This window comes from Pseudoliparis swirei, chromosome 9 (assembly GCF_029220125.1).
Source record: "Pseudoliparis swirei isolate HS2019 ecotype Mariana Trench chromosome 9, NWPU_hadal_v1, whole genome shotgun sequence".
Lineage (NCBI taxonomy): Eukaryota > Metazoa > Chordata > Actinopteri > Perciformes > Liparidae > Pseudoliparis > Pseudoliparis swirei.
The window spans coordinates 19,360,768-19,375,586 of NC_079396.1; the positions used below are offsets into that span (position 1 = coordinate 19,360,768).

Sequence of the window (14,819 nt, forward strand, 5' to 3'; positions counted from 1 at the left end):
TTGACGAGATTGTGTAATAAACAAACCACACAGGAAAGCAAAGACAAATTCATTTCATTTTTTAAAGTTTTTATAGCAGTATCATTCCAGACATTTACATAAAAGGTTCAGGTACAAATTATGACAAAGGCAGCATCAACAGTGGGTTGACCTCCATCAGCTCAAGAGTTCATAGTATAAGCTCAGGTAGGCCACTCTGCTTCTGTGCTTTATGAATTCCCTTTCACTTTCCAGCTGAAGGAAAACCAAAGAGTAGGAGATGTTACTCGTTATTATTCCACATGCAATTACTTTGAGGAAATCATGCTTTATTTTTATTTTTAGGAACATGATTCAGGAACACGTTTGCATGTTTAACATTTTGGATTTTAAAAAAACCGTACCGTCCCACTGAGTGACTTCTCCTCCGGCTGAGGGATTCTGGACCCGTCTGGCCTCCCGAAACACATCGGCCAGCTTACTTTCCTGTTTCTCGCTGCATCTTGATCGTAGAACCCAGGCCTGTTTCACAAAATGATCTGTCAGCTCAGTTCAGCACTGTTGTGTGTCTGAGTCTCTGTCTCACCCGGGGCTGGGCTCAACTGTAGAGGACATGAACCTCGGTGTGGCCGAGTTGAACGGTTTGCCTTGAGGAGGCACTCTGATCGGCCTTCGATCCTCCGGGTAAGGCTGTGATCAAATACATTTAAACATGTTAAACTGGTATTACAGCCATTTAGCACTATTGTCGTTTGGTCGACAATTAAAGAACGAAAAGTGACAAAATGGTCCATGCTTAATTTGTATTGAAATAAACACTTTCTGTGACTTCCATGTGTGCTTTTTCAAATAACAGAAGTACTTTGCAATCACTTTCAATTAAACCAGATTGCTCCTTCAGACAAAAAAATAAAACTATTTTCAATTACTTTATTAGAATACAAATACAGTTATATCTGCAAAAAATAACAAATTTCGCAAAAACAGCTTATTGTGGCTGCAATTAATAACAATTAAGTTCAAATATTTGGCAATAGAGTTTTACACTCAGGGCCACCCCTGTTTACACTGCATATCTTTTCAAAACAATAACGTGCAACCTTTGCAAAGCGAGTTCAGACACGTGAGTCATCACGTGTTATATGCTGCAATGAGCTCTCCACCACTACACATCTTTTTAAAACGAGGTTTCAGACTTGATACGGTCACTGAATAAAGCTCAATGTTGAGCTCTTATTTTGAAGGGCAACAGTAGGAAAGCCGATCTCAGAGCATGTAGCGAGCCGCCAAGAATCTCGGCCTTCACGCATGCGCAAGCGTAATCTAAACGCCATAACGTAAACATTTACACGAAAGTACAGGCATTTTGCTCTTTATTTATTAATGACATAACGGCGTTTATCAATTCCAAGTATAACGAGTACAGACATGTGTTCTTTTGGAGTTTGGTCTTGGGAGTTCAGACTCCAAAAGACTGGAGGACGGTCTTTCCGCGATTGGAAAAGCAGCTGACTTGGTGACGTCATCACATCAGCTGTTCTTGCTCATAAATTGACTTCAATTATTCAATGTAACTTATTTTTTGCAGTCAAAACAAATACGACAACCCTTCTATATACATATATACACACACAAATTTCAAAATAAAATAATCATACACATATAATTGTATTCCGTATTTTGAATTAAACAAAAAACAAACGAACAATACGTACACGGACCCCCGGCGCATCCGGTCGGTCCGGCGCAAAATGGAGCGGAACGAGTTTCCTCTTTTGAGAGCTGCCAAACTGTACTCTTGGATGAGGAACTGGTAACATATTAGAAACAATATGTGCTAGAAAGTAGTGAGAACTTAAGTAAAAAGGCAAAGTTACACGCAACACAGTAAAGCGCCGTCTCGACCGGCCTTGTTTTGTGTTGCTGTAACGATGGCAACCGGGTTGGTACGTTAATTACGTAAACCGATAGCATTATTATAGCTCTATGATTAAATAAAACCACTTTTTTGTTAGCTTCCTTGGTTACAAGATTACACATTATTTAAGTATTTGCATTCACAACAAGACATCTAAAATCAAAATGTATAGATTTTATTTTATTTTCAATTGGAGACAATGTACATGTCATGGCACATTATTAATACGTTTGATAAAATCAGAACTGAGGCACTGTTATTTCAGGTTTTGATTAACCTAAAGCAAGGGGTAAACTTCCTATATAAATAAATAATTTGTCAAGAAAATGTTGGATATAAGTGGTGGCACTTGGATTTGTCCGAGTAATGCCAACAGAACTAATCCAAGGATAAGTATTAGCATACTTTTGTAAGCCAATTACAAAACAGTCACAAAAAGCATTCTACTCTTTGCATACAGGCACTTAATTTATAACCAGTAGTCAATAAATTACAGTTGGGTTGGAAAAACAGAAGTAGTAAGAACTGAGGTCTGTGAAGGTCCTCCAGCATCCAGCGATCACATTCATGTTGGTACAGAAGACATTCTGTTCTCTGTTACGAGAAATTATTGCTCATAATCTCAGCACAAAAGCACAAAAACATCTTTTAGCACACAAAATCAACGAATATAAAAGGTGCATCCACTTTGGCACTTGCAAATACGGAGAGGGGAAATGAAATGTGCCCTGCAGGATATCAGTATGCATGAGGCAGCTGTGGAACGATTCAGGGAAGAAAAAAAAAATCTACCGGAGAGAATATCGGAGGGAAAGGTCCTAGTGTCGGACAAATATCTTTAAAGAATAAGGCCCAAGCTCACAAAAGCTACATGACAAGGAGGGACTCTCCTCGGAGGCACTGACAGACTGAGGAGTGTTTATGTCTGGGGGCGCTTTACTCCGACTGAGGCACTGAAATCGACGGACCTTTGGGGTCGTCAAATCGATCCATGGTGGTCACCTGCATGATCATGTGCAGACCGTAGACTAAAATCAACAACATGAGCAGTCCGGTCAGCAGCCCCATCCAGATCCCCGGGGTGAAGAACCCGGCACAGTCACTGGCATAGGAGAAGTCGGTTCCGTTGGCCAAACCGAAGCCCTGAATCTGTATCAGAAAAGGCATTTAAAAATTCAGTGAGTGAACAGGAAGACTAAAGAGACACCTGATGATCAAAAACACTTTATATTTAAAGAGTACTTGGTGCACTGCAGCAGGGATATTGAGTGGCAGGATGTAAAATGCAGCACTTCTATAGTCGTACCTGAAAGTCGATGAAATTGAGCATCCACAGAGTGGTGTTGGAGTTGGTGTTGTTTGGCACTAGCAGAATATCTCGGAAGCTAGTGACAGACTGGCAGTGGAAGGAATACTCTGCAGGGGCGTAGATGTTGCGGCTCCCAATAAAAGATGCAGTTAGACCGTTCGCCTGCAGCTGCACAGAATCCAAGGTGAACCAGAAGCGTGCAGACACCGGATAGAATCGCCGACTCATTGTGAACCTGGAGATCACAGAAGAGCGTTCCTCAACGACTGCGTATCAGTGTAAAAGACGAGGATTCATCATTAGAATTGCGACAAATATTTGTATTAAGAAACTTATTGTTCAATAAATATCACCCCTGTGTGTCGGATTAGAAAATGATCGACTCTACTGATAGTATCAAAAGATACTGAGACAAACGGCACTACCGCGGCACTTATACTGAACTAGAGAAAAACCTAATATAATACAAAACGTAATGTCAAGATGAATTATGCTGAAGAGTAAAGTATTCAATTACACAGGGTCAAACAATGATTCAAAGATTAAAAGCCTTGAAAACACAATTAAATCGATTAGCTTGATACATAATCCCTAAAGACGCTGCTTATTTAGTCAGTGGTAGTTAACATAACAGAGAAGTGCTGATAGATTTGAAGACGATTAAAGTAATAGTTCAACATTTTGGGAAATATACTTATTCGCCGTCTTTCAGAGAGGTGGATGAGAAGATCAATACCACTCTCTTTACGCCACATTCAGGAGCCGGTTAGCTTAGTTTTGAATGAAGGCCAGAAACGGAGGTAACAGTGAGTCTGCCTCGCGAACAGGATCCACCTGCCGGCAGCTCAAAGGAACTCTCAAACTGTTTCATCTTGTTTAGTTATTTCTGTCGTGCTAAGTGTACTCCAATGGTTTTATGGGGGATATATGTGAGCGGCATATAATGTGTTATTAGTAAGTTAAGCAGCGGCTATCTGTAGCAATATATTTAACAGGTAGACATAACAGAAGTATTGATCCCAAAATGTATGAATATTTTTATATATTTGTGGTCTATTGCCTTACCTTAGTGTGTAGCCTGATTCATAGCTGAGGACAAGCCTGTGGTGAGAAAAGAAGAACACATTAAAAATGACTTTTCTCTTTTAAAAAGCATCAAACTAAAGTCCACCTGAATAAACAAAAGAACGCCACCATGCTGGCCATCTCACAGTGAAGTGGAGTCGTTGCATATGGATCCTGACATGGAAGGTGTTTGTGCATCGAGGTCGATCCACACATCTTTTGAAGTGCTGATGCTGAGATTCTGAGCCCAAAGCATTATGCAAGGGTTACCGGATACATTAAACATGATGGGCGGTTTGACATCGGGCAGCTCAGCTTGGAGCAAGGATCGCCCGGCCGGCTGGACGGACAGAGATGTCTCTGAAATCACCTGCAGAGGAAAGAAAGAGACATATATATTATGATTATGTATTTCCTCAAGTGACATTTGTGTTTACCATTTTTTTTTTTACCGTCTATAAAGATGGATAGTGTTAAAAAAATAATAACATTTTGGTACATGATGTGCCGTTAGAATATCTTACTCGTGATGGCTGGAGGCCTGTGTATATCGCAGTGTACTGGACATCTTTGGCTTTCATTATACTTAGAACTTTCCCAATAATTTCATCTGTTGAAAGAAAAATACACTTGAGTTACACATGTCAGAAAGATACTATCGTGAAATGCGGAAAATTATTACGTTATGAAATCCCGTAACAGTTAGAACGTACCATTGGCATGCAGGACGCCCTTGCAAGACGTGTCCAAGCTATAAAAGCATTTTTTAATTAAAAAAAAGTTTATTTTCACCAAGTTTAAAAAAAGAAAGAAGAAACATCATGATAGATTTACGGATGTGCTAAAGAACAAAAGTCTTACCCAGTACAATAAGGAAGATTGATGAGCAGTAGATTGCTGGCGGATGAGTTGATGCTGAGATGTGACAGAGTGTCTGCGTCTACAAGCAGAGGCGAGACCCCCAGCTTCTCTTGCAGCAGAGCTGGGATGACAGAGGAGTCGGACCACTCTAAAGCAGGGAGCATGACTGATGAGGAAGAAGACTGCAGTGCAGCCTGAGGAAGAGTGCAGGGTCAGCATTCTTAGTCCGACAAAACCCTCTTCATTTCGGACTCGTGTATAAAGTTAGAAAAACCTACCTCAAGATTTTGAAAGGCACTATCCTGCTTATTTCCAAACACTCCACCAAAGACGGTGAAGTCATCTTTGCTTAACTGAACACAAATAAGGAATATTTAATTTAACAATTCAACAAGTGGAAGGATAGTTGTAGCTTAATACAAACAAAATGGCAATGCAACTAAAACATCGATCAATCCCATTCATCAGTCACAACGATGCTGATCCACAGAGAATAAACCTGAGCGATGTGTTCGAGAGGCGCTGTGAAAGGTGAAGTAATGCTAGAGCTCAGGCACACCAGAGTGAGAAGTCTGTTACACAGGCTCACATGAGACGGCAGCGCAACGACACATGACTCACTCCGACCCCGTTATCGTCCAAAGACTGGCGATATAATAGACGAACAGTGACATCTATGGAAATCTCAGAGTAGTCCTTTTGAATACTACTTTCCACTCTCAGCTCCAATCTGCATCGTGACATACGGTAACCACCATGTTTGCTGCAGAGCAGGAATATCGTTGTAATGTCTCCGGGGCTGACCTTATCTTGCAGTAACAGCAGCACAGTGTGGGGGCCAGCGCCAAAGGCAGAGGTAAAGTAGGCCGTCAGTTGGCCGTTGGTCGTGATGTGACCAGCTGCAGGTGAGGCCAGTGGTGGTAACCTTGAAAACAAACAGATGGTGACATATTTTACAATTCTTCAGAAAGGCAGTTTTCCGAACATCAAGTAAAATCATCCCATCAACGCACATTATTTGTTGTGCTTGAAGCCGTCACTCGCTCGAAAGTAATACATTCAATCACCAGTGCAACACTGCTCCAGAATTGTGTTTCTGATACAGGCAAATCATTTTGGGAATTGTGTCAATAAAAGAGATAATACTCAACGGGTGTTTTTTTGTATATTTAAATTCTCACTCAGACTAAATTACAATAAGTAATATAATCTTTTCAGCCAACTGAATGGTATACATCATAATCCATCGCCAAATCCAAGTTCTATGTAAGTCTTAAATTCACAAGTTTATTATATTCATTTAGGAATCGAGTAACTGTGTAAAATCGTCAAAATAAAACGGCCATAACATGATACAGTAAATACAAACTGGTTGAGATATCTTCTTCCGACTAAACCCCCTTATAGAGTATAACACTATGTCGTATAGTAAATAAAGTATACTATATGCGTTTGTTTGATCCATGTATTAGGGAACTGTGGTAGCTCGGACATGTTTTTGGTAACGTTAGTTTACGGGTGAAGCGAATCCATATAACACTACAAGATGATAATAATTGATCAAACAGTATGTTTGGCATGAGCGACGAATGTAACGTCACCAAATTAACCGGAACTGACGTGTCAAAACGAACGTCGCATATTTACTTTTTAGACTTGAAAATATATATTTCAGCTAGTTTAGGTCGACCAGCGAGCGGTTACATGAACTACAAGGAGAACATAGTTGAGCTAGCAACAGGTGTTAGCACACTAGCACGGCAAACAGTCGGTGGACTCGTAAAATATGTCTTACATGACAAATAAATCATACAAAAATTAAATATTACCCGTCGCTGGACCACATGAGGAGTGGCACTTGAGCAACAGAGCTCGCGGTGAAGAAAAGGGTGGCGAAAAGTGCAAGAAAGGCCATTAATCTCACTCGACTGGAGCACCTCGATCCTGCCATTTTTCGTTTTTCCGCAAAGCTCTGCTCACGTGACTCAAACCAGCTGACAGGCATGTGAGGGACTTCCTGCTTCTCTCGTTTGGCCACGCCCACAGCTGCCCTTCTCACCACGACAGGCCGCAGCTTTCCCCTCCTTGTTCTGGTCGCATTAGAAACCAAGGGTAGTTTAATTACTCTCAGTCTGGACACACGCTATCTAACATTAGCTTCATTTAGTTAGTTATGTTTTACATTCACAATAAAATAGGGCGTTGTAATTGATGGATTGGTATGAATGAAAATGTTTGCTAAAATAGGTGTAAAACTATTGCTGAACTAAGTAGGCTACATTTACACAAGCAATACACTTAATTCCAAATTCGATGTGTTGAACTTTTCTTATGTCATTTAATTCTACATCTCAGAGACAAATATTGGACTCTTTATACTACATTCATTTGAAAGCTTCCATTACTTTTCAAATTACACTTTTTCATATAATTCTTGTGAAAACCAACTCCAAATGTAGTTATCCAGTAGCTTTGTTTCTGCTTACTTAAGGTGAATTGTTGTTTTCTAGGTTCAAAAAAATATATTTAAAATGTATTTATGTATTTTTACCGGAGAAGCATGTAGAACATGTGATGCTATAACAATAAAATAGCATTATACACAATGTGCAATACAAAACCTAGTGAACCGGCTAAATTAATGATTGACAGGCATACCTGACAGCTGTCCATGGTGCTGATAATACGCCTTTACATTTGGCCATGTTACTCCTTGTGGCATCATGTCCCATCCGCCACATATGATGCATTGACTCTGTAACAGTGGGGGAAATAAATATAAAAGTTTGAAATGATGTTCTTTCTATTGAAAACGGGCCTGTTATCCCGACAGTCAGTGAAAACAACTCCCATCCAAACAGCTGTGGTGGCGGATGGATACCACTGCGCCGACAACTGGAAAGGAAGGATAGAAAATGGACAACATATTTAAAATTGAAAAAACATGTTGAACTCTAAACCAAAGTATGAAGCGAAAGTGAATATAAATAAAGTCGCATCATAACGCCAGCTCGAAGTGGGGTTTCCTATTACAGTCAGCTTTTCAGTGTGAGTTCATTGTGTGGCATGAGGAGGAGACTGCGCACTACTTTCCGACGCGCACTGACATTGTTCTAGAGCGCTCCACGATCAGGGCCATCTTTGGTCGTCCTCGCCGGTGACAGTGTGGACAGTTTATTCCATTGGTCATGAATGCCTAATGATTATAAAATAATAACTAACTTTGAACGAGTCGTTTAAAGCACGCAGGCAGAGAAAAGTGAGCTAAAATCCCCGGTTTGTGTGGACTCGCTGGTAATTCCTTCCTTCAACACCCTTCATTTTTCGAGGCAAAAAAAGAGGGCGAGACGGGAAAGGCGGTGATCCAACATGGATGAGGAATATGATGTGATCGTTTTGGGCACCGGACTCACAGTAAGTAGTCATGCTTCATTTGCTTTTTGCACGGAAACGAAACAGATTGATTGTGCGAGCTTCCATAGGATTTATTTAAGCCATGTATCTTCTCATGTGCCTAGAAGTGAAAGCCTCCTGCATCCCTGTGTGCTTGAGACATTAGAAGAGTGTTACAAGAAGAAGAAAACATTACAAAATATATATACTTCGACATGTGTGTGCATGACAGGAAGCACTGCACTGCGTCTAGGAGTTAAAACATATATATGTGTGTTGTATTGTTCTCACAGCCGGCTCAGTGTTGTGTTACATCCAGTAGCATCTTTTAGGCGTAACCCCAGTGTGTCATGGTCCTCTTTGCATAGGCAGGCCTCCATCCGGAGGTTGGCGCAGGCCTGAGCACGGGTCTAATACATGACTGAGTCTTTCACTTGCGCTTCCCTCGCCGCAATTCCCTTCAGTCATCACACCCGATGTGGCGGAAATGTGCCCGATACATTTTATGAGATATAAATCCAGGTTTCTCTCGTGCACAGTTGACATTTTCCTTAAACCATACTAGTTTTGTAACAGGTATCAAATATACTTTTTGTGAAATCTAGCCATGATGATTTGTATTTTAAGAGGTGCTAATGCATCGCGCATATTGTTCTACGTATAGATATTATCACACATATTATTACTGTTATTATTATTTTTACGACAGCAGATACATGGATGATCCGATCTTGTCGCGCATGCGCACACCGTTCCTTCTCTCCTCCCTGCACCCTTGTGTCAAAACCTCTAAACTGTCGTTCATGTCTTCTATTCAATCTTTGGGAGAGCCTTTTGCTTAAGCCATGTTGAATAATTTGAATTTATTGACTTTTAAATCTTGTTTCATGCAGGAATGCATTCTGTCCGGGATCATGTCTGTGAACGGGAAAAAGGTTCTACACATGGACAGGAACCCCTACTATGGTGGAGAGAGCTCCTCCATCACCCCTCTGGAGGAGGTAAAGGGCCCCTGGGATATATAAAAGCAATCAATATATTTTATATTCCCCAGTACATCTCAGTTTACATCCTGTGTCATTGTGCATCAGCTGCTGTTTTTATTGTCTTCATTTGCTCACCGCCGTATCCCCCGGAAATACTTTGGCTTCTCTCAGCTTTATGGATTTCATCCTTGCAGAATGCTGTTTATGGTTCCCTGTACTGTGGTTTTCTACAGCTGTACAAGCGCTTCACTCTTCCAGATAGTCCGCCCGAGTCAATGGGCAGAGGAAGGGACTGGAACGTTGACCTCATCCCCAAGTTTCTCATGGCTAATGGTCAGTCCCACTTCACTGATTTGAGTTTTGTCAAGCAATTAATATATCACCATGAAACTCACTCATTATATACTGTGGAGAGAGATGGACAATTAATACATAATTGGTGTTGCTGATAAGGCCCATGAAAAGGAATGAACCAATCAGACGACTTAAGGGGAAGTGTCAGTCTCTGTCTTGATGCAATTAAGATGACAAATAATAAAATGTAACATACGTTTGTCTGCGTGATCGCAGGTCAACTTGTGAAGATGCTGCTCTATACAGAAGTGACACGGTACCTGGACTTTAAGGTAGTGGAGGGAAGCTTTGTTTACAAAGGCGGAAAGATCTACAAGGTGCCGTCGACTGAGACCGAGGCACTAGCCTCAAGTAAGTTGCTCTAATATGTCTACGTTTAAGATATTAAGAGTAACGTAAATAAATCACGTTTAAGGGATCATGGACTAATTTAATATGCCTTTTATTTCCATTTCCAGATCTGATGGGAATGTTTGAGAAGCGAAGGTTTCGGAAGTTCTTAGTCTTTGTGGCCAACTTTGACGAGAATGACCCTAACACCTTTGAGGGCGTGGACCCCCAAACGACAACGATGAGGGACGTTTACAAGAACTTTGACCTCGGCCAGGATGTCATTGACTTTACTGGCCACGCCCTGGCCCTCTACAGGACAGATGAGTAAGAACAACAGCATGGTGTTAAACATAAACTGCATTTATAATGTTTATAATGTTAAAAAGATATAACACAATACATGAAATAATATATGCTGAAATGACTTGTCCTTAACACAACTGTATGTAGAATATGGCTGTGAATATGCATAGAATTAGAGGTATCTAATTATTTATTTATTCCTATTAATTATCTTCCTTTGTTGTCGACTCTTCTTCTTCAGCTATCTTGATGTTCCCTGTCTGGAGACGATCAATCGTATCAAGCTGTATAGTGAGTCGCTGGCACGGTACGGGAAGAGCCCCTATCTCTACCCCCTGTATGGTCTGGGAGAGCTGCCACAGGGATTTGCCAGGTGATTGTTAATATATATTCTATATATAGTGCTTTATTATATATTTCAGCTGGTCTTTAATAGTAGATACAAAAGTACTAACCCACTCCATGATTTAACCCTTCTTATTCACCTGCCATTTTAGATTGAGTGCAATCTATGGAGGGACCTACATGCTGAACAAACCAGTGGATGAGATAGTGATGGAAGATGGCCATGTGATTGGAGTGAAGTCTGAGGGCGAGGTACGCTGATTTATTGTCCAAGGATTATGCAGATTTACAATCAGTCATTTAGTTTATTCAAGCAGAGATGACTCAAAAAGTAAGTCCTTTGAGATGCTCCATGCGCGTTGCCGTGTCATTGCTGCTGCAGGTGGCCCGTTGCAAGCAGCTCATCTGCGACCCCAGCTACATCACGGACCGCGTCCGGAAGGCGGGTCAGGTGATCCGGGTGATCTGCGTCCTCAGCCACCCCATCAGAAACACTAATGACTCCAACTCCTGCCAGATCATCATCCCTCAGAATCAAGTCAACCGCAACTCGGGTAAGGATTATCGTCACTTTGACTGATCGGCTAAATGGTCGAGTTTAGTTCTTAGAAATTGTAGCAGTAAGACTAATTACAAAGATGCCCTTTCTGTCAAATGTTTTTCAGAGATATCAAGGAGCACTCTTATGACTATTAATAAAGTAATCAAGCATACATATTTCCAAAAGTGAAACGAGCTAATTTGATTCTCCCCCATAGCTTTTAGCTATTTTGCAAAAAAGGTCATACATCCTGAACCACATGACAGACAAAGTGACTAGATGATAAACATAGTTGAACATTTAACAGCTAAAGAACTAGACGGAGCTTAAAAGAGAGTATGAACATTGTAGCGGGCCAAAAACATCACTAGAAAGAAACGTTAATGTTTCTCCATGTCTGCTGGGAGCATAAATAAGCAAGTCTTGCAACGTCTTTAAAAGGGGATAATGCTGTCGAGTTGTGTGTACAGCTTGTTTCCACTGCCTCCAAATGGCCCAGAAAAAAACAGTTAATGCAGCTTTAAAGACATCTCTTCTCCTCCTAACCCTTCAGACATCTACGTGTGCATGATCTCCTATGCTCACAATGTGGCAGCCCAGGGGAAGTACATTGCCATCATCAGCACCACAGTGGAAACCAGCGAGCCCGAGGCCGAGATCGAGCCGGCCCTGGAGCTGCTGGAGCCCATCGACCAAAAGTCAGCATTTTAACAATTCATTCATTTAAGCCGGCTATAAAACTAAACATGAGACCGATGTGAAACAAAACAAATGGAAGAAGCCCTATGATAATACTCGTTAATGGAGTTTGGTTTTGTTTCTTTCGACAGGTTTGTGGCTATTAGTGACCTTTACGAGCCCACAGATGATGGTACTGATAGCCAGGTAAGAGAAAAGTGGCACACTGCGACGTAGAAAGTTGGCATTGTATCTCCATACATGGTCAGATACTTTCATGTGTATTTATACAAGCTCATATAGAGTTAGAGGTCACATCGCTAGCTGGCTTGATACGATTGATCGTCTCCATCAGAGCGGCCGCTCTCTCATAGAATAAGATATGTTCTCATGCTTTGACATTCATGACACGGAGTGAGATTAAAGTAACATGGTGAACTTCGTAAACATTACCTGCTAAACGTCGGCAGGTTAGCATTGTTTCTGCGAGCGTGTTAGCATGCTGATGTCAGCATTTAGCTCAACTCACGATCTCCTGTTTTTTTCCCATCTTTCCCAGATCTTCGCCTCGAGGTCCTATGATGCCACCACTCACTTCGAGACCACTTGCAACGACATCAAGGACATCTACAAACGTATGACGGGCAGCGACTTTGACTTTGAGAACATGAAGCGCAAACAGAACGATGTGTTTGGGGAGGATGAGCAGTGAGTGGTCGAGGGGTTTCCCGAGAGAGGGCGGGGCCGGGAGAGGAGGCGGGGCGAAAGAGTGCGGCAGTGCTCGCGGTAGAGGGCCTTTAAAAACAAATGGGTGGGAGCGAGGCGGATAGGGTTGGTTCCTGAGCTCTGCCTGCCCTCAGCCGTTTGCCTCCTTTTCCTCACGTCCCTCTCTCTCTTGAAACACATTCAAACACATAAATGCTCACAAACACACACACACACACATATAAATACTCACAATCCTTATCTCTGTCACTGAAAAGCAGGGTTGATATGGTCTTTCATTGTAGAATTTACAGTATAATCATGTCTTAACTATTATCATTAGAGGTGAATTTATTACATGTTGTTGGCAACACATTTCATTCTTTCTGTAACATCTTTCTCCTCTGGTCAGAGGTTGGGTGGATGGAAGATTGATGGGATTGAGAGGTCTAAACAGAGATCTGTAATGGCTTAGTGTAGAATCCTCTGGAAGGGTCACCTCCAGTTGACGTGCATGCATCTTTTACACACAGTAGTATTGTACATAGATGTAAAATGACACTGCGGTATGAAGGCTGGACCATTCCACACATCGCTCCTGTCAACCCTGCTTTCACTTTCCTCTAACTTGGTCTTTTCGTCAAAAGACGGCACTCGTATTTTCTTTTGCGAAATCTGTTGGTCAGGCGGAAAAAAAAAATAATGTGATGAAAAATGACATATAAATGGGCTGTTCTGTCAACTGACAGTGCTCACTCTGCAATGCTGTTGTGTTCCCTGTGCTAGCAGGCAAGCTAACCAGTGGCTAATAACTGTCACCCTCCCCCCTCCCAAAAAACTGTTCCTTTGTTTATCCATGTTGTGTGATGTTAATTTTGAATTTGAATAATTTACCTTCTAACATATTTAAATTATTAGAGAGTTTTATTTCTATATATATTTGGTGTTCATTTCACTGGCTGAATTTATGAAGTTTACAGATCTGAGGTTGAAACTGTGGTCTTCAAATGCAACATTGACAAAAAGGGAATGTCTGAAGCAAAAGAGGCATGGAGAGGATTTTTCTAGTGTTAGGCGTGGTTTTCTATGAAGTATTCTGTTGGATTTGGATTGAGCGATGAAGAACTAATTGATTACGGCAAATTGTACATGTTGAGATACGGAGAAGTGTGTCGTGGTGAAAAGAATGTATGTAAGAAATGTTTTGGATTTTTGGAAAGTTTCACTTTTGAGTGAAGAGGAGGAAAACTGAATATTCGGCTCATAGTGAAAGCACCAGATTGTGTCTTGGTTGTTTCAACCCGTGTGTATGTCATTTAGGCAAGTCATTCCCTGGAGGACTAAATCCTATGGAGCATTGTAGTTGTTAAATAGAGGGAAACGCTGGATATTCCCATAACTTTCAAAGACTTTGTAGCAAAAGTATGGAGCCACAGTTGCAGGTACTGCCCCACAAGAACGAACCAATATGCTTTTATTTGGTTTTAGCCTTAATTTGGGGTTTTATTAAAATGTTTGAGCCCTTTTAACAGTTGACTGCTTTGTTTTAACTAATCGTCCGTGGCAGGTTGGTCTAGTGCCAAAAATGCAAAAGTTGCTGGAAAGTTAAAAGTACAGTTTGTTGGTGTCTGTTGCTCTGCAGATCAGACTGGACGCTGTATAAGGGATATTGTATTCTGTTAGAGCTGTTATTGTACACCTGAGTGGAGGCAGTCCTCATATCTCTGCAGTGCACGTTCACTTTCAGCCGGGCTGATCTGAGCCTCGTTACTCAACAACAAACAGACGAGACGCACTGATCGGTTTCTTTAAAACACTGAAGCAGTTCCATCTCACGTCACCCACCACAAGTCCCCGAGCAACTCTAAACAAAGCTGTCCCGTGTTTGGGGTGTTCACGTGTCTTATTGTTATGCTCTTATTTATTTGAATTTTACTGACGTATTGTGCAAAGGTTTATGTCAAATGTTGAATATGCTCTGCTATTAGATTCTGTTCCGATGATAAAAATGAATCTTAAAGTGATGCACTCTGAAATTCTTCGTTTTTG

The 14,819-nt window shown here is 41.2% G+C and overlaps 3 protein-coding genes across 3 annotated transcripts; 1 reads left to right on the plus strand and 2 right to left on the minus strand.

Moving 5' to 3' along the window:
- Window positions 1-58: 58 nt before the first annotated feature.
- Window positions 59-1,970, minus strand: LOC130199416 (protein pitchfork-like). Its single transcript, XM_056422896.1, has 4 exons — window positions 1,695-1,970; window positions 566-669; window positions 384-501; window positions 59-234 (listed from the first exon to the last, which is right to left on the minus strand). The coding sequence occupies exons 1-4, from the start codon at window positions 1,797-1,799 to the stop codon at window positions 157-159; spliced, it is 405 nt and encodes a 134-aa protein (XP_056278871.1). The 5' UTR covers window positions 1,800-1,970; the 3' UTR covers window positions 59-156.
- An 86-nt stretch (window positions 1,971-2,056) lies between these two features.
- On the minus strand, window positions 2,057-7,101 carry atp6ap1b (ATPase H+ transporting accessory protein 1b). Its single transcript, XM_056422895.1, has 10 exons — window positions 6,962-7,101; window positions 5,937-6,057; window positions 5,411-5,485; window positions 5,133-5,326; window positions 4,985-5,022; window positions 4,796-4,881; window positions 4,418-4,641; window positions 4,272-4,307; window positions 3,204-3,441; window positions 2,057-3,046 (listed from the first exon to the last, which is right to left on the minus strand). The coding sequence occupies exons 1-10, from the start codon at window positions 7,081-7,083 to the stop codon at window positions 2,834-2,836; spliced, it is 1,347 nt and encodes a 448-aa protein (XP_056278870.1). The 5' UTR covers window positions 7,084-7,101; the 3' UTR covers window positions 2,057-2,833.
- A 1,181-nt stretch (window positions 7,102-8,282) lies between these two features.
- On the plus strand, window positions 8,283-14,794 carry gdi1 (GDP dissociation inhibitor 1). The gene is made up of 11 exons (XM_056422045.1): window positions 8,283-8,546; window positions 9,419-9,526; window positions 9,745-9,844; window positions 10,082-10,216; window positions 10,324-10,522; window positions 10,743-10,874; window positions 10,999-11,098; window positions 11,229-11,400; window positions 11,941-12,085; window positions 12,218-12,272; window positions 12,625-14,794. Exons 1-11 carry the CDS (start codon window positions 8,502-8,504, stop codon window positions 12,775-12,777), a joined length of 1,344 nt encoding a protein of 447 aa, XP_056278020.1. The 5' UTR covers window positions 8,283-8,501; the 3' UTR covers window positions 12,778-14,794.
- Window positions 14,795-14,819: the final 25 nt, after the last annotated feature.

Coding starts and splice junctions, on each gene's coding strand:
- LOC130199416 (XM_056422896.1), bottom strand. CDS start 1,799: ATGTTACCAGTTCCTCATCCAAGAGTACAGTTTGGCAGCTCTCAAAAG. Junction 670..1,694: donor CGGATGCGCCGGGGGTCCGT/GTACGTATTGTT, acceptor ATTTGATCACAG/CCTTACCCGGAGGATCGAAG. Junction 235..383: donor AGAAGTCACTCAGTGGGACG/GTACGGTTTTTT, acceptor GTTTTCCTTCAG/CTGGAAAGTGAAAGGGAATT.
- atp6ap1b (XM_056422895.1), bottom strand. CDS start 7,083: ATGGCAGGATCGAGGTGCTCCAGTCGAGTGAGATTAATGGCCTTTCTT. Junction 4,642..4,795: donor CAGGCCTCCAGCCATCACGA/GTAAGATATTCT, acceptor TTTCCTCTGCAG/GTGATTTCAGAGACATCTCT. Junction 4,308..4,417: donor TGCAACGACTCCACTTCACT/GTGAGATGGCCA, acceptor TTCTCACCACAG/GCTTGTCCTCAGCTATGAAT.
- gdi1 (XM_056422045.1), top strand. CDS start 8,502: ATGGATGAGGAATATGATGTGATCGTTTTGGGCACCGGACTCACA. Junction 8,547..9,418: donor TTTTGGGCACCGGACTCACA/GTAAGTAGTCAT, acceptor TGTTTCATGCAG/GAATGCATTCTGTCCGGGAT. Junction 12,273..12,624: donor ATGATGGTACTGATAGCCAG/GTAAGAGAAAAG, acceptor CATCTTTCCCAG/ATCTTCGCCTCGAGGTCCTA.